The following is a 20,582-nucleotide window of genomic DNA, read 5'->3' on the forward strand; positions in this document are numbered from 1 at the left end:
CCAAAGGTCATTTTCAGAAAATCAGTCCACTTTAAATACAGTCTTTTTTCTCCTCCGTTTCCAATTTAGACTTTTAATAAGTCTTTGAAGAGGCCCAGGTTTTTGTTTCTTGTAACAAAGTTTCAGTTTTGGGCCTGGGCCTGGGCTGGAGGTGATGCAAGCTTCCACCTCTTTTGTTTTAATTGCCCTTGTTTCCCTAGAAGGGGTCACGGCCATGTTTGAACATGGCTGCACGTGGCCCAGTGTTTTGGGCTCAGTGCACCCGAAAAGAGCCAAAATGAAACAGAAGAGCAGAAATCTCACCATTTTCGCTGTTTTGTTGGGTTCAGGATTCAGGTCAAAGTTCGGAGCGCCAGATGTTGCATTAAATAATTAACGATGGGGCTGGATGGTGGATGATGCCATCCAGCCCACATGGCTCTGCAACCTCCATGCAGCCGGCGAGTTCCAGGCCCAGGTGAAATTACTCACTCACACGCAGCCATCAGGAAGAATCATCTTTATTCATGCCCTTGCCACCACAGGTGTGTGGCCTATGTCAACCTTTCAAGCATTCAGCAATATTTTGCTAGCCCTGCATCTTATCTCCTGTTAGCCATCTTCCCTTTGGGCTCCATGCGGCCCAAAGATCCAAAAGCCAGGAAGCCAAGCCGGGCCAAGAGAGAAACGGCAAAAGGCCCGAATCCCCTGGCTCAGAGGTTTATCTATCCTTTTCCAGACCCCTCCCAGAAATGGGAGGTCTTGCAGGTAGTTACACCTATTATCCGGTTCCCAAGACCCCTCCCAGATATGGGTGGGTCTTAGGGTCTTTGCACCCAACTTCGGGGTTTTAGCTAGGTACACCAACAGGTGTGGTTTTTCAGGCGGTGCTGAGAAGAAGAGGTAAGGGGTCCCTCCCTGGGGATTCTCAGTACTTGGATGTCAGGATCAGTTGAAGATACACTGCTACTTAGATTCTATGGTACTGTGGATTGCTGATAAAAGCTGAGTATCTCAATTGTACTCTGTTCTAGACTTTGAAAGGATATATGTATTAGGTTAAGTAGAATATATCATTGAATAATTTCACCAGATAATTAGAAAGTTGAAGATCACATATATGACTCGCATTGTTTTTTATTTGATTGTGCTCATTAAAAGTCAATTTTGATTTAAACCAAAAAAATCTTTCCTATAGACTATGAATTCTGTAAGACTATAAATATTCCTTATATATGATAAATATTCCCTATAGACTATAAATATTCTTATATATAATGAATATTCCCTGTTGTTGATAAATATTTCTTATATATGATAAATATTTCCCTGTAGACTGAGTTCCCTATAGATGATGCATATTCTCTGTAGACTATGAATATTCCATATATATGATGAATATTCCCCATAGACTATGAGTTTCCTTTAGATTATGAATATTCCCTGTAGACACCCAGCCATGTCTCTCCCACCAACACACAGGGCAAACTTGGCAGGTATGTCTGCAAATGCAGTGGCCTGATTTGGGTTTGGTGGGAAATAAGGCACCTACAGGCTTTTCTTTCCTCCAGGAAAATGCTTCAGCCTGCTAGGGACACCTCCCTTGCATGCTCTGGATGACCCAGCAGGCCACACTTTACCTGATTTGTGTTATTCAGAGAGACGAAGTCTTCCCGGCCTTTGTCTTTAAAGCTGTACGTGGCCAATTGCTTGCTTAATAACTCCACAAAGTCAGGGGGCATGTACTGGGGAAGGTCAGTGAACACGGGATCATTTCTTAGCACCAGCGGTGGCCTTTTCCTTCCCTCATTTTTAAAATTGTAGGTCGCTGTCACTGGATTTGATAGGCCTTCTTCAATGAATGTTTTCAAGTTATAGGTGCCAGGGGTTGGAGTATTCTGTGGGATATTGATAGCAAATCAATATGGGATTTTGATAGCAAATCAAACTGGTGACCTATCCTAAAATATAATCTTGTGATACCCAAGTAGCAGTTCTCTTTGTTTGCCTTGATAAAAATCCTCTCAAGTAGAATAAGCACTATGGCCAACTAATATTTTTCTTTATTTCTTTTTTCTTTTTCTTTCTTTTTTTTTTGGGGGGGGGTGGGGGTCATGCTCAGCAGCACTCAGGGGTTACTCCTGCCTCTGAGCTCAGAAACCACTCCTGGCAGGCTGGGAGGACCAGGGGATGCCAGAGATTAAACCTAGATCAGTAGCGTGCAAGGCAAACACCCTATCCATGTGTTATCACCCCCTCCTTTTGTTTCTGTGGCCAACTAATTTATAATATTTCAAATAAAATGTAATGATGTTCTTTCTTTGTTTTTCCTCTTTTGTTTGTTTGTTTTAAGGGCCATACCTGATGATGCTCAGAGCTTACTTCTGCCTCTGCACTCAGGTATCATTCCTGGCAGGCTTTGTGGGGGTGGGGGGCAGGGTAACAATATGGCATGCAAGGCAAACACCTGCTATACTAACCCTCTGGCCTTGATTATATTCTTTTAAAGATAATTGTCAAATGTTAGTCAAGAAGTTTTGAGTACAGTTGAAGTTCTGTCTTTTTTTTTGGGGGGGGGGTCATACCTGGTGATGCTCAGGGATTACTCTTGGCTCTGTGCTCAGAAATCGCTCCTGGCAGGCATGGGGGACCATATAGGATGCCAGGATTTGAACCAATGTCCGTCCTGGGTAGGCCGCTTGCAAGGCAAATGCCCTACAACTGTGCTATCTCTCCAGCCCCCAGCTTTATCTTTTTTTTTTTTTTTTTAAAGGAGAGGGGGCTGGAGAGATCGCATGGAGGTAAGGCGTTTGCCTTTCATGCAGAAGGTCATTGGTTCGAATCCCGGCGTCCCATATGGTCCCCCGAGCCTGCCAGGAGCGGTTTCTGAGCGAGGAGCCAGGAGGAACCCCGAGCGCTGCCGGGTGTGACCCAAAAACCAAAAAAGAAAAAGGTAAATCAAGGGACTGTACAGCAGGGAGGCCACTTGCCTTGCATAAAGTCAACCCTAGTTGGATCCCCAGCTACCCATATGGCCTCCAAGTGTACCAGGAGTGATTTCTGAGAACAGAGATAGGTCTAAGTCTTGAGCACCACTGGGTGTAACCCCAAAACAAGGGTAGAGGGGGGAAGTAGCTAAAAGCAGCTTTAGAGATATTTAAGCTTGAGGCTCCATTTGGCTCAAAATGTCAAAATGTCAAGACTCATAACTCTTCAGGGCTGCTGAGCTCAAGAGACTTTATTCTAGTTCTGCTGGGTAAATACATTTGTTTGATCTAGGGGGAAGCTAAGGGGAATAACTGAGCAGCTGGTCTGCTGCAACAAGAGATTTGGTCATTTCTAACTACAACCAACATGCTGCTGAACCGACCTGAAGGCTAAGTTGCTGCTCTTCACTTCTTTCCACTTGGCACTCACCTCAGCTCCACCAGCAAAGTTAGTGCAATGCCACGCTGGAGCCACAGCACCTTCATAGTTGAAAAGTGTTGCTAGAGAACATTGCGTGGATCTAGAAATGGTATCTCCTACGAGAATTATCGTGCCAGTTTTCTTTGCTATAACATCTGCCTGGCTTTTATAATTTTAATAAAAGTCATCTGAGGCTGATGCCTTTTGTTGTTGTTTTTCTTTTGGTTTTTCTTTTTTGAAGGGTTGGGTGTTTTGCGGAGCCACATCTGGTGGCGTCCATGGGTTATTCTGACTCTAAGTTTAAAAATTATTCCTGGCAGGCTTGAGGGACCATATGGGATGCTAGAGACTGAACCCAAGTCAGCTGCATGCAAGCAAATGCCATAGCCACTGTGTTGTCGCTCTGGCCCCTGAAGCTTGATGTCTTTAAGATAGAAACTTAAGGGGCCGGTGAGACAGCATGGAGGTAAGGCATTTACCTTCCATGCAGAAGGACAGTGGTTCGAATCCCGGTATCCCATATGGTCCCCTGTGCCTGCCAGGGGCGATTTCTGAACATAGAGCAAGGAGTAACCCCTGAGCGTGCCGGGTGTGACCCCAAAAACAAAAGCAAACAATAAAAAAAGATAGACACTTAAGTCTTTCTAGACTGTGCTTTTCCTCATCTTGTAATCTTACCACGTCTGTAAATAAGCAAGGTGGGTTTTAGCCACATTTCTGTAAAGCTTATGTATATTTGCCCTTTTTTGGGGGGAGGGGGGTGTTTTGTGCCATGTATGGCTGTACTCAGGACTTGTTCTTTACTCTGTGCTCAGAGTCCATAGTGGTGCTGGGGATGGAATTCGGTTCTGCTATGTATATAGGGGCTATCTCTCTGGCCCCAATTGTTTGCTCTTAAATTGCTCGCACTCCTAGGCTTATTTCACTTCTCTAAGATTTTACTGCATTGAAAATTTAGTTTTTTATTGTTATGCTGATGCTAAAATTTTAAGTATGAAACGAGGCCCATCTGACTGGAAAAAACACATTTTTTTTCCTTTGGGTTTTTGGGCCATACCCATGCTATCTCTCGGCCCCTAGCAACACATTTTTTTAAAATTTAGAATTGTTATTAACTTCAAGGCAAGAGTACTTGATTTTTTTTTTAATTTTTATTTTGGGTCACACCTGATGGTACTCAGAGGTTACTCCTGGCTCTGTGCTCAGAAATTGCTCCTGGCAGGCACAGGGGACCATATGGGATGCCGGGATTCGAATCACCATCCATCCTGGGTTGGCTGCTTGAAAGGCAAACACCCTACCTCTGTACTATCTCTTCACTTCGGGAGATATTGGACCACACTCCTGGGGAGAGGACTGGGTGGGAGGCTGGGCTCTAACCTGGTTGCCTCCAGCAAGGTAAGTGCCCTGCCTCTATACTCTCTCCCAAGACAAGACCTATTGTTAAGGGGCTAAGAGCTGCTTGAGTAGAAAAGACCAGATATACGTACTCTTAAAGTGCTTCTCCACCATTCTTCTCTGTTAGTCGCTGAGTCCCTCCGGGATGCCCCCTATCAACAAACATAAAATGAGCTTATTTACTTGAGAAGGGATTCCATTTGGCCAGTAAAATATTTGCTTGTAGGGCCCCGGAGAGATAGCACAGTGGCGTTTGCCTTGCAAGCAGCCGATCCAGGACCAAAGGTGGTTGGTTTGAATCCTGGTGTCCCATATGGTCCCCCGTGCCTGCCAGGAGCTATTTCTGAGCAGATAGCCAGGAGTAAACCCTGAGCAATGCTGGGTGTGGCCCAAAAACCCAAAAAAAAATATATATATATATATTTGCTTGTATGTATAACAAATTCAACATATAATATAAATACTACAAATTATTATTTCTGCCAATAAAATTTTTAATTGCCATTCTATGAACTTAGGTGCTTTTTAAATAAATATATCCTCTGTGAAAATTAGAGTGATAAATCTCTGTCATCAAGATGTCTTAAGAATACTGAAGTGTGGGCCCGGAGAGATAGCACAGTGGCGTTTGCCTTGCAAGCAGCCGATCCAGGACCAAAGGTGGTTGGTTCGAATCCCGGTGTCCCATATGGTCCCCCGTGCCTGCCAGGAGCTATTTCTGAGCAGACAGCCAGGAGTAACCCCTGAGCACCGCCGGGTGTGGCCCAAAAATCAAAAAAATAAAATAAAAAAAAAAATAAAAGAAAAAAGAATACTGAAGTGTGACAATATTTGGTAATCTTGGGGAGGGGTAAGAGTTGTATAAATCAAAAATGTCATAGAATTTATCATTTATGGCCTAAGTGAGTTGTTAAAAATTCAGATACATTGGGGCCGGAGAGATAGCATGGAGGTAAGGCCTTGCATTTGCCTTGCCTACAGAAGGTCGGTGGTTCAAATCCCGGCATCCCATATGGTCCCCCGCCCCCCGAGCCTGCCAGGAGCGATTTCTGAGCATAGAGCCAGGAGTAACCCCTGAGCACTGCCGGTGTGAGCCAAAAACCAAAAACCAAAAAAAAAAAAATTCAAATACATGTAAACATATATTAAATTAATGTGATATTGGGATTTTTGTTTCATTTTTTGGGTTGTTTTTGTTTTGGGCCACTCAGGCTTTATGATCAGGGATCCAGGGATCACTCCTGGCAAGGCTGAGGAGACCATAAGAGGTGCTGGGGATATTGGCATACAAATGTCTGGCAATGTGGAAAAGGTTGAAAGGACTATTTCATATATATATGAAACATACATATATATTTACACACTTTCATATATACATATATATATTTAAATATATATATACCCACACACACTATCACTTGTGTCCTGTAATTATGTAGCTGCTGGTTATCTTGGTTTTTCCAGTGACAGTGAAGAAGCAGAGTGAGGGAAGAGCAGTGAGACTCAGGCTTAATTTCAGCTCCTGCTTAGAAAAGCTTGGAGCAGAGACTTTCCTTGCTCCGTTTTGGATTTCTTGCCCCTTTATCAAAGATTAGTGATTGTATGCCTGAGGAACATTCTCTGAATACTCAAGTATATTCCACTGATCTGAGGATCTGTCTTTATTCCAATACCATGCTGTTTTAATAACTATTGCTTTGTAATACAATTGAAAATTGGGGAAAATAATGCCTCCAGTTATTCCTTTTCCCAAGGATTGCTTTAGCTATTCGTGGGTGTTTATTATTCCAAATGAATTTCAAGAGTGTTTGATCCACTTATTTGAAGAATGTCATGGGTATCTTTAGAGGGATTGCATTAAATCTCTACAATGCTTTGGGGAGTATTGCCATTTTAATGATATTAACCCTGCCAAACCATGAGCAGGGTATGTGTTTCTATTTCCTTGTGTCCTCTCTTATTTCTTGAAGCAGGCTTTTGTAGTTTTCTTTGTATAGGTCCTTCACCTCTTTAGTTAAGTTGACTCCAAGATATTTGAGTTTGAATAGTTGAGCAAGTTCGAGGCAAATTACAGAGCTCATAAGTGTCTGCTTCCTCACAAGAATATAAAATGAAGGAGGCCTGAGCAACAGCACAGCAGGTAGGGTGTTTGCCTTGCACATGGTAGACCCAAGTTCAATCCTCAGCATTCCATATGGTCTCCCAAGCATCTGATTTTTTATTGATTATCTATTTATTTATTAATATTTATTATCATCAGATGCCATGAGCATCTGACCCAAGCACCATCAGGTGTGACTCCAAAACCAAAAATAAAATAAAAATAAATAAATAAAATGAAGGTGCCACTGGACCAGAGCAATATCACAGCAGAGAGGGTTCTTGCCTTGCACATAGCTGACCAGGTCCATCCCCCACATCCCATTTGATTTCCCGAGCACTGCAGAGAGTGATCCCTGAGCACAGAGGTAGGAGTAAGCTCTGAGCACTGCCAGGTGTGGCCCAAGAACAAACCAAACCAAACCAAACCAATCCAAACAAAGGTAGGGGCTGGCCAAACAGTCCTCTACCTATAAAGGCTGGACCCACCAACCAGTGCTTTTCTTGTAACATCTCCACTACTAAATTAAACAACAGATTATTTTAATATTCCTCCATTTCCAAGGAAGCTTTTGTCTTCACAAAAAGAGACTATATCTCTATTTATTATCATAATTATGATTATTATTCCACATTTGCTCCGACTTTGCTGTCAACACAGCACAGTTGTTTTATATTTTTTTCTATTGTGCTATTTCTACTAGATAAAATTACTAAAACACTGACTTCTGCTTCCACTAATGATAGGACTTTTATCATGATTCTGAAAACTGGGCTCTCATAGTAATTTTTTACATTTGCTATGAAAACTGGGCTATCTCCAAGCTACAGTAAATTAAAGCCATCTAAACAGTGAAACTGATAAAATTAATTTCTTCCAGTCTAGCAACTGACATCTACCTTTTTTACACCCTGGTTTTAAAACTTTACCTATAAAATACTGCATTTCTGGGGCCACAGAGATAGCGCATCAGTAGGGCATTTGCCTTGCACACAGCTGACCTGGGATGAACTCGGCTTGATTCCTGGCATCCCATATGGTCCCCCAGAGTCTGCCAGGAATGATTTCGAAGTGCAGAGCTAGGAGTAACCCCTGAGTGCCAGTGGGTGTGGCCCAAAGAAACAAAGAAAAAAAAACAACAAAAATTGCTTTTCTCTAAGGACAAGTTTCTTATTGGCTGAATTTCCCCCAGCTCTCATAAATCATATGAGATTTATGGTTCTTCCACATCACACACTTAGCATCACAGAACTGAGAGAGAGAGAGAGAGAGAGAGAGAGAGAGAGAGAGAGAGAGAGAGAGAGAGAGAGAGAGAGAGAGAGAGAGAGAGAGAGAGAGAGAGAAACCCTGAGCTAAAGAGAAAGAAAACAACCTCCACAGCAGTTTGTTTGGCCCAAAGCAGAGATCTGCCTTTGAAAATCATTTCCCCCAAAGATAAAAAGAAACCCCATAATAGATCCTTTTTCCACCCCAATTTATTTCAAAATATTTAAAATAAAATTTTTAAAGTCTTTAAAATTAAATTAAAATAGTTAACTTTAAAATCTAAATAAAGGAGATTCAAGTATTCGAGAGGTGACTTTATAGGAAATTGGGCCCAAACCAAACCAAGTTTAAACCCAAATGTGGTCAGTCCACTTGGGGAAGGAAGAACAAGAAGATTTTCCTCTGGCCAGAGAGAGGGGAAAGGACAACGGAAAAGGACCGAATCCCATGAAATAAATAAAACAGGATCCAGAACCCTTAGGAAGAGGAGAAATAGCAGGGTGAGGATGACTGGGGGAGGAAGAGGGAGACCAGTGGGAAGACCAGTGGGAGAGCCCCAGGAGACCTGAGCTAGCACCCCCAGCACTGCAGAGAGAGGGTCCTGGGGATGACAGGTGACAGAGACAGGGCCCCAGGGTGAAGGGGAGGGGCCGCAGGTGACAAGTGACACCTCCGGGGAGGCCAGGGAGGGCCCCAGGAGAGACAGTGGCCGGTGCGGGGAAGGCGAGGGCAGAGAGGCAGCGGCGTCCAGGGGGCCCCGAGTACCAAGGGCCCTTGGTCTCCCTTACGGGGGTCGCAGTGATGTCCCGACGATCCATGGCGGCTTCGGCTCACGCAGAGCCGGGCAGGGCGCGAGGATGCGCGTGTGGTCAGGGGCGTTGGGCGTTGAGCGGCTGGCACGCAGCCCTCCCGGTTGGAGCCCCGGCACCTGATAGGGTCCCCCGAGCACCACCAGGAGGGATTCTTGAACGCAGAGAAGAGTAGCCGCTGAGCACTGCCAAGAGTGGCCTGAACATTGAAAAAAAGAACACTTTGGGGGCCGCAGAGATAGCATGGAGGTGTGCCTTGCATGCATAGTAGGGCGTTTGCCTTGCATGCAGAAGGACGGTGGTTCGAATCCCAGCATCCCATATGGTTCCCAGGCCTGACAGGAGCGATTTCTGAGCACAGAGCCAGGAGTAACTCCTGAGCGCTGCCGGGTGTGACCCCCCAAAAAAATAAAATTAAATTAAAAAAAAGAACTTTTTGTTTGTTTTCCGGGCCACACCCGTTTGATGCTCAGGGGTTACTCCTGGCTAAGCGCTTAGAAATTGTCCCTGGCTTGGGGGGGACCATATGGGACACTGGGGGATCGAACCGCCGTCCTTCCTTGGCTAGCGCTTGCAAGGCAGACACCTTACGTCTAGCACCACCTCGCCGGCCCCCCAAAAAGAACATTTTTTAAAACATATTGTATGATTTATTTTGGTTTTGGGCTTACACCCAGCAGTGCTCAGGGGTTTCTCTTGGCTCTGTGCTCAGGAATCCCTCCTGGTGGTGTTCAGGGACTCTATGGGAGGCCGAGGATCGAACCTCCCTCCATGACTATGCTATTCCTATGGTCCCCAAAACCAACTTTTATGTTTTGTTTTGGGGTTACACCTGGTGGTGCTCAGGGATTACTCCTGGTTATGTGCTCTTGGAAGGCTCAGGGGACCATACTGGATGCTGGGGACCAAACCTGGGTCAACCAGGTGTAAGGCAAGCAAATGCCCTCAACACTGTGCTATTGCTCCTGCCCAACATTTTTTTTCCTTTGCTGTCTGTCTGTCAGTCTCTGTCTGTCTCTCAAGGAGATTTGTAAATGATTGAGTGACCCCTAAACTCCATCAGCCCTTCCCAAATTACCCCAGGAAACAGAATACTTACCGTGCATAGTTTTGCAGCAAAAATCAGCAGAGATTCATTCTAGCTTCTCTGATTCTGGCTGCTGCTTCTCTGACCTCTGAGGTGAGGCCCAAAGCCCACAGGCGGAGAAACTACCAACTAGACCCTTTGCTCAACTTTACCCTCTCTCCCTTCTGGCTTCTCATCTAGAAATGTCTTTTACTTTTATGGGGGGATGGGTGGCAGGTGGCAGGGGTGCCGTGGGGCCATGCCCAGTGGAGCTGCAGAGAGAGGGACTCTTCCTGGCAGTGCTCAGGTCTTGCGGTCGCAGGGGTTTTAACCCAGGGGTTCTGAGTGCCAAGCATACATTCCTACGCATTAAACAGTCTCTTCACATCCCCTCCCCCCCCAAAAAAAAACCCAGTCCTAAATATACCACCAGGAGATCTATCTTCGTTGTATTCAGTGGGGTTCTGCTGTTCCTGCTGTGTTCTGGGTGTGTGTTTGTTGGGCATTAATCTCACTTATTCCTTAGAACATTGTGAAGTAGGTATTAAATCCATTTTATGGAGACAGGCTCTCACAGAGACACACAGTTAAGTCCACATTGCACAAAAGTGCTAAAGCTAGAGTTCAACTTCAAATCCAGGCTCAACTCCCTTTACCCAATGAAAAAAAAATCAAGTTTTTGCTTCCTTTCACAAGCTTGCCAGCAGTGACTAACCTCTTTCCTAAAACTAATCTAATCCTAATCTAACTCTTCCACATTCCAATAAGGGAAGAATTTGTTTCATGCTAAAATCAATTTGCCCAACACAATGGACACTTTTAGCTCATAAAAAACTCTGTCATTGCTGCATAAATCACTCCTTCATTCTTTTTTTATTTTTTATTTTTTTGGTTTTTGGGCCACACCCGGTGGTGCTCAGGGGTTACTCGTGGCTGTCTGCTCAGAAATAGCTTCTGGCAGGCACGGGGGACCATATGGGACACAGGGATTCGAAACAACCACCTTTGGTCCTGGATCGAAACAACCACCTTTGGTCCTGGATCGGCTGCTTGCAAGGCAAACGCCGCCGTGCTATCTCTCCGGGTCCCTGTTCGGGCGCCATTATGTTGCAAGTCAGCCCCTGAAGAGGTTGACTGATGGAGGGATGGAGGATGAGGCCTTTCTCTTCCAGCTCGGAGCACGCGTTTGCCACCCTGTCTAGCCGGTGGTTCTGAGGTGAAACGGCAGGTAAACAGCTTGCAGACAGTCAGGCTTGTGGAAATATTAGCTTTATTCGGTGGACAAGACTGAAGTCCAAAGACTCAGCCTCAGTTCCAGCAAAAAAGCCTTGAGCCTTCCACAGACCCTTGTTTTTATCCCCCAGAATCATGTACCACCCAATGGTGGGATCAGATATCAACCAATGGTGGAAGCAGAATCAGGTACTACCCTAGGGTGGGGACAGAATGCCAGGTCACACCCTAGGGTAGGGCACAATCACCAATCAGGTTAGGGTCAGCAACATACTAATCCCCTAAAATATTTACATACACAACAATTCCCCCCCCCCCCGTTTGTTTTTAGTAAACAAACAATATTGTCTACAAGTATTAAAGGAAAAATTAGTCAATAATAAAAGAGCGGCTGTTTGCATAAGCGCATCACAGGAAAATGTAAAGAAAAACTTCTAACCTAAACACAGGGTGTCTAAAACCAGAAACATGTATCAAGGAATCAACTACAAGCTCCTGAGAAGATAAATCTAAAACGTACATAGATCTTTCGAAGAGACACCAGAAAGGTTGTGTAGCAGGCAAGAAGAAGCACCTTTTCTTTATTTGTTGTTGTTGATGTTGTTGGTTTTTGGGTCACACCTGGCAGTGCTCAGGAGTTACTCCTGGCTCCACGTTCAGAAATCGTTCCTGGCAGATACCAGCATTTGAACTAATGACCTTCTGCATGAAAGGCAAACGCCTTACCTCCATGCTATCTCTCCGGCCCCATTTTCATTCAAGTTCAGGTAGACCAGAAAGCCCATCTTTGAGGGCATTGAACTAGGCCTTTATTTCAGAAGAAGAGGCACATACACCCCCTGCACAGTGGGGAGCCACTGCAATGATGATCAATAGGTATCTGAACTTAGTCCAAGTTCTTAATCCAGTCTGAAGTCCATATGATGTCTGAAATTGATGTTGATTATTTATAGATGGGAGCTTAAGTCACAAACCAAAACAAAATGTTTAAGGCAGAGACCCTCCCTGTGTAAATAAACAACTGAGGGCCTATCCAAAATGGATGGAACCTCCTATAAACCTAGTATTTTGCCTATGATGCACCCACGCAAAAAACCCTGAGAACAGACAAAAAAAGCATTTAGGAAATTATAGACAACAATATCTAACTCACAAACCTAAAGTCAAGAAAGCAAAACCCTAATGTAATACAACATCAATTCCTAAGACTAAAAACTAAAATAGAAAAACATTAATTACAATAGTCAAAAGAAGTGTAGTACCAAATATAACTTCAAAGGATTACAATTATAGGAAAAACACAAAAGGTGAAATTTCTACAGAGTTCAATACCAATCTGTAAATATGAGGGGTCTGGAACTCCAAAAAGACCGGCAAAAGACACTTGATGGGTCTGGAAAAGTGGGTTGAAGCCTTGTACAGGAGATAACATCAAGCTGAATGAAGAAGGAAGGCCAGTACAGTCATCCATGTGTTGGGGCATCCCCAAGCGTTACATCATTACATCATGAGTTGGTTGGGCTTCTGCATTTCCTTTGGGATCGGTGCAATCTTGGGGTAGCCATTGTAGGAACGGTCAACAATAGCACTGTGTATGTGGATGGAAAACCAGAAATTCAGATAGCACAGTTTAACTGGGATCCAGAGACTATGGGTCTTATCCATGGATCTTTTCTCTGCGGTTACATTGTGACACAAATTCCAGGTGGCTTCATTTCCAACAAGTTTGCAGCATATATGGTGTAAAACTCCAACAATCACGGATTTCTTCTTCCGGCCGAGATCAGGAGGCTTGTAGTTGTGGGTGAAGGAGATGAGTTGCACATGTGAAGAGAATCCTGAAAATTAAATGTTAAGGACTAGGAAGAGAGAAGGAAGGATAAGGAAGACTAAATTGGGGAAGATAAAGTTAGAAAAAAGGGAACTATATACAAAATATGCAGAACAGACACTAAACAAGACATACACATACAGACTTCACAAAAAATATGGCCATAACACTCAATCATACTAAAAAATATTTGTTGGAAAGGATCCAAAATAGAGCAAAAGAAAAGAGAATTCAGCTGAATCAACTAAAAGCGCCTTAAAATGTAATAGCCGGCAACTGTTTAGATAAATCATTTCAAATTCAAAAAAATATTTTTTTATGGCAGAGCAGATCTGAAAGAGAATTTCATGTGTAATACAAACATGGAAAACTCTACTATAAGTGTATAACAGTATATATAAAAGTTATTGTATAACAGTAACTTTATGATAATCAATCATAGGCAAGAAGCACTGTGAAGAAAGTCCACCTAAAATTATCATTATGTCAGCGTCTTAAAACCTAAATTGAGGGAAATAAAGCAATGATGTTAAAATAAAAAGAGTGGAAGTCGTTAAATGAGTATACCTAGAAAGAAAAACAACATTAATATGATGAGAAATTTCTCTTTCAGGTGAACCTTGACTAAATTAATTTGTAAAATTTCATGATTAACTGAGACCTAGAGCAATAATGAAATTAAGACATAAATCCATCCTACAAGGAAACACATTGGGGGTTCATGATTTTCAATCCATATTCATTGATCATGCCTGTGGAAAGAATCCTAGAACAATAATAGCAACCGATAAGGAAGTGAAATGATTATCTGGTGTTCATTGTAGATCTTTAAGAAGTATAAAACAGGATGTATGCTGCTGTGGATTTCACCAATGTATTAGGGACTTTTTTGATCTTCTTGTCATCAAAATTGATCCAGTGTTGTTTTGCAGCAATTTTACAGTATGAAGTACAGTGTACATAGTGAACTTTACCATAATGGTTTGACACCGATGATAAGTTGTATTTCTTATTCTTGCTTTTATTCTCTGAAGTGAATTCCATTAAATTGAGGTCTTCTAAAGGAAAATCTACATAAGTATGCAATTTTTTTATTTGTTTGCCATCAAAAGCAAAACGTTTCAAGTGTATTATAAGTACTGGTGGCAATTTCCATAAGTACGTTTTCTTTGAAAAATCCCTTCTAGTTTTGCAACTGTTGCACAGAACTTTGTTGTCATTTCTTAATTCTTCTTCTTTAAAAAATTCAGAGAGGCATTCCTGTAATGTGTACATTTATCTGTAGATGTAACAGCCAGAGACAAATGAACAAATGTCTCATAAACCTCAGACTTTTGGTGGCAAGTGAGACACTGTAGTATAGATTTGAATTGTCCTTGAAAGAGATCATAAACAATAGATTTGTGAGCCTTTTGGTGTTCTGGACTAAATTGTTCATAATTTTCATTTTCCATAAGATGTGTAGTTTTGTCTGTCATTAGATTTACAGTAAGCAAGTCCTGATGTAGTCCCTCTATTAGGAACATCAGTAGTTTGTGAGGATCCTGCTGATTGTGTCCAGCAAACTGGTCATTAAGTAAACCAATTGTTACTTTGAAGCTTTCAGGGTTAATATATCTATGAAATCTATTTCCCATGGTTTTGATGAGCCGACCAAATTCTTCGGCTAATTTACCTTCATGCCCCATCGGATTTTTTTTAATATCCTTTTTATAATGATCTTTATGAAAATACTGAGTCAAGTCTGAAATATTATACAAGCATTGCAATATTGAGTTCATGTAGCAAGTTTCCTATATTTTGGAGCCCAGTTAAGACAGGTTCCTGTCTTTCCTTTTGCATCTTGGAGTGTAAGGGTTTATCACTACCATCAGTCTCGCTCATTGTATGGCGTGTGACAGCTAAATCATTATTCCCTGCCCCAGAGACCGCAGCAATATTACTGCTGTTAGTGTCTGAAGTATTCTGTTTTTGCTCTGAAGGGGAGTTTATAGTCTGAACTTGATCATTTGTGCTAGCCCGATTTCTAACAAGGCGTAATGGAACCCAAAATTTCTTGGGAGGGTTGTCATTTATAGAAACATAGGCATAACCCCTTCCTCTTAGGAGAAGATAGCCAGCTATCCATTTTTCTTTTTTTTTTTTTTTTTGGTTTTTGGGCCACACCCAGTAACGCTCAGGGGTTACTCCTGGCTATGTGCTCAGAAGTTGCTCCTTGCTTGGGGGACCATATGGGACACCGGGGGATCGAACCGCGGTCCGTCCAAGGCTAGTGCAGGCAAAGCAGGCACCTTACCTTTAGCGCCACCGCCCGGCCCCAGCTATCCATTTTTCATCCTCCTTGATCCAAATAGGTTTATGGGTTGTTTCTTGTCTCTGAATATCTTCTTTAAAATGTCTTTCCGCTGCAGTGTAACTTTCCCCTTGGGGTAAGTTTAAGTAATTTAGTGTGATAAGCAAATCCATTGGTGGTAAACCTTTTTTTCTATTTTTTTGCAATTTAGTTTTTAAGGTTCTGTGAGTCCTTTCTACAATGGTCTGTCCCCTACAATTGTAAGGAATTCCTCTGAGATGTCTTATCTGCCATTCCTTATAAAAAAAATTCAAAAGTTTTGCTAACATAGGCTGGCCCATTATCAGTTTTTATAGAATATGGAATACCCATCACAGAAAAACATTGTAAAAGAAAACTACAAGCAGCCTTAGATTTTTGAGAAGACATAGGAATTGCCCACATAAACCGAGAATAAGTGTCCACCACAACATGAAGATAAGGTTTCCTTGGAAATAAATCTGTTTGAGTTATATCCATTTGCCAAAGTTCGTTAGACTGTAAGCCTCTTGGGTTTGCTCCTGTTATGTGATTCTTTTTTGTTAACGGTGCACATACGTTGCAGTTTTCTACAATTTCTCTAGCTTGCCTCCATGGAATTTGGTAATTCACATGTAAACGGCGAGCATTTGTGTGTAGGGCTGAATGTTCCTCTACAGGTGATTTAAATATAGGCATTGTTAGCAAGTCAGCAGTTTTATTTCCTTGAGCCATTGGTCCTGGAAGACCTGAGTGGGCTCTAATATGCGTGATGAAGATGGGCTCAGTTCGTTTTTGAAGAAGCTGCTGTAATTGTTTAAGTAAGTTCTGTATGATCGGGTTATTAGCATTAAGGGAAGCAGTGGCTATCACATGACATAAATTTACCACATACAAAGAATCAGAAACTATATTCATGGCTTCAGATACATTTTCTTTCTTTTTTTTTTTTTTGGTTTTTGGGCCACACCTGGCAGTGCTCAGGGGTTACTCCTGACTGTCTGCTCAGAAATAGCTCCTGGCAGGCACGGGGGACCATATGGGACACTGGGATTCGAACCAACCACCTTAGGTCCTGGATTGGCTGCTTGCAAGGCAAACACCACTGTGCTATCTCTCCGGGCCCCAGATACATTTTCTAATAGGTAAATTAACGTTGCTAATTCAACTTTCTGTGCAGATATATTTGGTATCTATGGTCATATTAATGTTGTCTCCGGTTATTCCTCCTTTTCCATTTTGGGATCCATCAATGTAAAAAACCTTGGCATTGGGAATAGGGGAATCCCGAACAATTGAAGAAATAACAAACTGAGTTTTCTTTAAAAAGTCCCAAATTTTTCCTGCTGGATAATGGGAGGATATTTCTCCTGTGAAATCTGAGAGGGCCCTTTGTAGAGATTCATTAATTGGCAATATTGACTCAATTTCCTTTTTTGGTACTGGCAAAACTATTATATCTGGGTCAAAACCTAGTAAAGATATAGATCTGAGTCTTGCCTTGATAATAATCTCTGAAATCAGTTGCAGATAATCTCTGAAATCAGTAGGGGACAACTGAGCGAGGTTGTTTGTTATGTAAATACACCCATTCCAAAGGTCCTGACTGTTGCATCAAGGCCCCTGTGGGGGTTTCTATAGTAGGGAAGATTAACAGTAATACCTTTTCTCCTGGGATGAATCTTGAGAGAAACGATTTTTGTAATCTGCTCAAGAAGATGTCCAATTCATTTTTGGCAGCTGTTGTTAAATTTCTCGGGCTATCTAAAGCAGGGTCACCCTCCAACGTTTTAAACAGATTAGATAACCTCTGCATTTGGGATTCCTAGTGCAGGGCGGAGCCAATTTACGTCACCTAAAAGTCTCTGAAAATCATTAAGCGTTCTGAGGTTTTCTTTTTTGATAGAAATTTTTTGTGGACGTATAGACTTCCTGTCCAAAATAAAACCCAAATATTGATATGGTGGCATTATCTGTATTTTTTCTAAAGCTATTTTCAGTCCTGATGTTTGTAAACAGTCAGTAACATAAGAGTATAAGTCCTGTAAATCTGTTTCATTGTTCATTGTGAGCAAGATATCATCTGTATAATGAAATATCATGGCTTGAGGAAATTTTTCACGAGCAGGGCTCAAAACCTTATCTACAAAAAACTGACACATGGTTGGGGAATTCAGCATGCCTTGGGGGAGAACAGTCCATTGGAAACATCTGCAGGGATGGGTATTGAGAGAAGGAACTGAGAATGCAAAACGTTTTTTATCATCTGGGTGGATAGGAATATGGTAGAAGCAGTCTTTCAGATCAATTATAATTAGTGGCCATTCCTTTGAAATAACTACAGGTGATGGTAAACCAGTCTGCAATTTGCCCATAGGTATCATGAATAAATTTATAGCTCTAAGATCCATCAAAAGTCTCCATTTACCGGATTTCTTTTTTATAGTGAATATAGGTGAATTCCATTGAGAAAAAGATGGTTCAATATGTCCTAAACTTAGCTGTTCCTTCACTAATTCTGTCAGCACCTTTAATTTATCAGTTTTAAGGGGCCACTGACCTGTCCAAATTGGTTCATCAGATTTCCATTTTATTTTTATTGGTGCTGGTGTTTTTATGGTAGTGGCCCCTACTAAAAATTTTTGGCTTTTAAATGAAAAGAAGGTTCGGGCTCTTCTGGAGCTAATGGGATGTGGAATTCTGCTTTCCACTGTTTGTGTAGGTCACGGCCCCACAGGGATGGTGAAAATGGGCCCACGTGAGGTCTGATTATTGCTTTTTGATTTTCTGGGCCGTAAAATATCATAGTCCTCGTACTCAACAGACAGGAGCTCAGGCCTCCTATTCCTACTAGGGAATACGGGATTTCCTGAAGAGGCCAATTTTCTGGCCATTCTTTATCAGAAATTATGGTAACCTAAGCACCCGTATCTATCATTCCGTCAAAGGGTTGCCCTTCCAAGTGAAGTTTGATCATCGGGTGTTCATCTTTACATTTAGTAACCAGAGCCACGATTGGGTTTTGAGCAGCACCTGGATCTGTGCTTCCAAAACCTCCAATTCTAGTCTTATCTGAAGTCCCAAATTTGACATAAGGCACTATTACTATCTGGGCAATCGCTTCTCCTTTTTTAAAGGTCCATGTAACTGGTACAGTAATAACTTCTCCCATAGAATCTGAGTCAATGACACCAGTGATTACTGATATACCCTTTATGTTGAGGGAACTTCTGCCAAGAATCAAACCCATAGTATCTGGGGGTGGCGGGCCCACAATGCCAGTTTCTAACATGTAAGGGCATGCTCCTGGGTAAATTCTTTCATTCTTAAATCCACTCTTCCTTGACAATTAAGACTTTGAATACTGGCTGCATTTTGCTGTAACTTATTATCCTTGTTTATAAAGGTGATTGTAAATACCTGCTTCTCCACCAACGTTTTACGAGGGAGTGAAATGTTGGGAGTTCTATCTTATAGGTAGGTAATAAGTACCTTCTTATGGGTAAATATATTAAAATGAAATAGGTAACATACAAATATATGTTAATATATAACATACCTTCTTACAGGTATTTCCCAAGTATAGGTAAGTCCCTACCCTAAGATCTTATGATGGAATGATCTTATGGAATGATGGAATGATCAGAATCCTATCTGGCATAAATGCAGTCAGTAACTTTAGAACAAATGACACTTTGACCCTCCAGTCTTCCCTTCCCTTAGCGCCTCATGCTGATTACACAAGCAAGCTACCCTCATATTTCCATTAAACAGATAACCAGAATATCAAATATCCTTCTTACAATGGGATGCCTTTGTTTTCAAGTCTGACAATCTGAAGGCATCAACTCTGGTTAACTCTTCAAGTCTTGGGGACTTTTACTGGAGACACAAGACAATGCATTTCCCCTTATTTTAAGCATAAGTCACAGGTTTTTAATATGGATCCCTTTGAACCCGGGGAAGATTGAAGTATGACTGACCAACTTTCCTTTTCAAAATGCAGCAATGATACGAAATATTGGGGGAGCCCCCTAAAATAGATTCAGATTTGGGATCATGACTTAAGGTCATTTCTAACAAGCCATACCAGATGTTCTGAGGATAAAATTTGTTTTTGTACATCAAGCTGTGTGCTTAGGATTTACTCTGTATTCAGAAATAACTTCTGGTAAACTCAAGGACCATGTGGGTTGCTGAGGATCAGAACTGGGCCAGCTGCATGCAAGGCAAGTGCCCTCCCTGCTGTACTATGGTCTGGCACCACTTTTTTTGAGTAATAATATTTTGAACATTATCTGAATATATTTAAAATATAAGTCTGTTTCTCTTGGAAAACGAGGGTTCTAAATACATTTAACAGTCTTAAAATTTTTTTTAAATGGGCACATAAGATATAACTCAATGTTGCTTGCTTTGCACAGGAAGCTCAGGCTCAATCCCTAGCACTGAGCACTGCCAAGAAAACCTCAAAAACAGAGCTGCAAGTAGCCCCTGAGCACTACTAGATCTGCCATGTGCACGTGCCTTAATGTCCGTGTTCTTTCAGGTTGAAAACAAGTGTCCGGGTCAGAGATAGCACAGAGCTTTGCATATGGCTTGACTCAGGTTCAACCTCTGGCAAACTAAGGTCCCCCTATCCTCATCAGAAGTGACCCAAGGGCAGTCAGGAGGAAGCCCTGAGCACTCTTGGATGTGGGCCAAAGGGGAAGAAATATAGTCCCTTGATTTAAATCATGTAGGATGGCTGAATGAGTACATGGGGTAAGGCACATGCCTTCCATGCAGCCAATGCCAGTTGGACACACGACACCATATAAGGTCCCCAAAAGAGCTGGGGGGGGGGGGGGTTTGTCAAATCAATTCCAACCCCAGATTATGTAGGAAGAGCTAAGATTTGAACCTAGGTTCAATATAACCAATTACATTAATTGCTTTACACTTCAACTATTTTTTTCTTTTTTTTCTACACTTCAACTTCTTGTGTAATCAAAATGCTTTGACTTCTGTGAAACTCTCCAATTTTGTTGACTGTACCATGAAATCTAATGAAGGTCTAATTGCCTGATATCAAGTAATATTATCAAATATTATCAGCATCAATGGCTTTGACTTCTAAAGTACTATTAGTCTCTTCCTTCACGACCCATGCAGTTTATTTTCTGATGATCACAGTGGTA

At 42.0% G+C, this 20,582-nt stretch overlaps 1 protein-coding gene across 1 annotated transcript in view; it reads right to left on the reverse strand.

The window, feature by feature from the left end:
* The window catches only part of STPG4 (sperm-tail PG-rich repeat containing 4), a 46,191-nt gene extending 37,221 nt beyond the window's left edge, over positions 1-8,970 (reverse strand). The window contains exons 1-2 of the mRNA XM_049785034.1: positions 8,857-8,970; positions 1,644-1,877 (exon numbers count right to left, since the gene is read on the reverse strand). Coding sequence (XP_049640991.1) covers positions 1,644-1,877; positions 8,857-8,970 — 348 coding nt within the window. The remainder of the gene's footprint in view (positions 1-1,643; positions 1,878-8,856) is intronic.
* Positions 8,971-20,582: the final 11,612 nt, after the last annotated feature.

The sequence above is a fragment of the Suncus etruscus genome, chromosome 12 (assembly GCF_024139225.1).
Source record: "Suncus etruscus isolate mSunEtr1 chromosome 12, mSunEtr1.pri.cur, whole genome shotgun sequence".
Lineage (NCBI taxonomy): Eukaryota > Metazoa > Chordata > Mammalia > Eulipotyphla > Soricidae > Suncus > Suncus etruscus.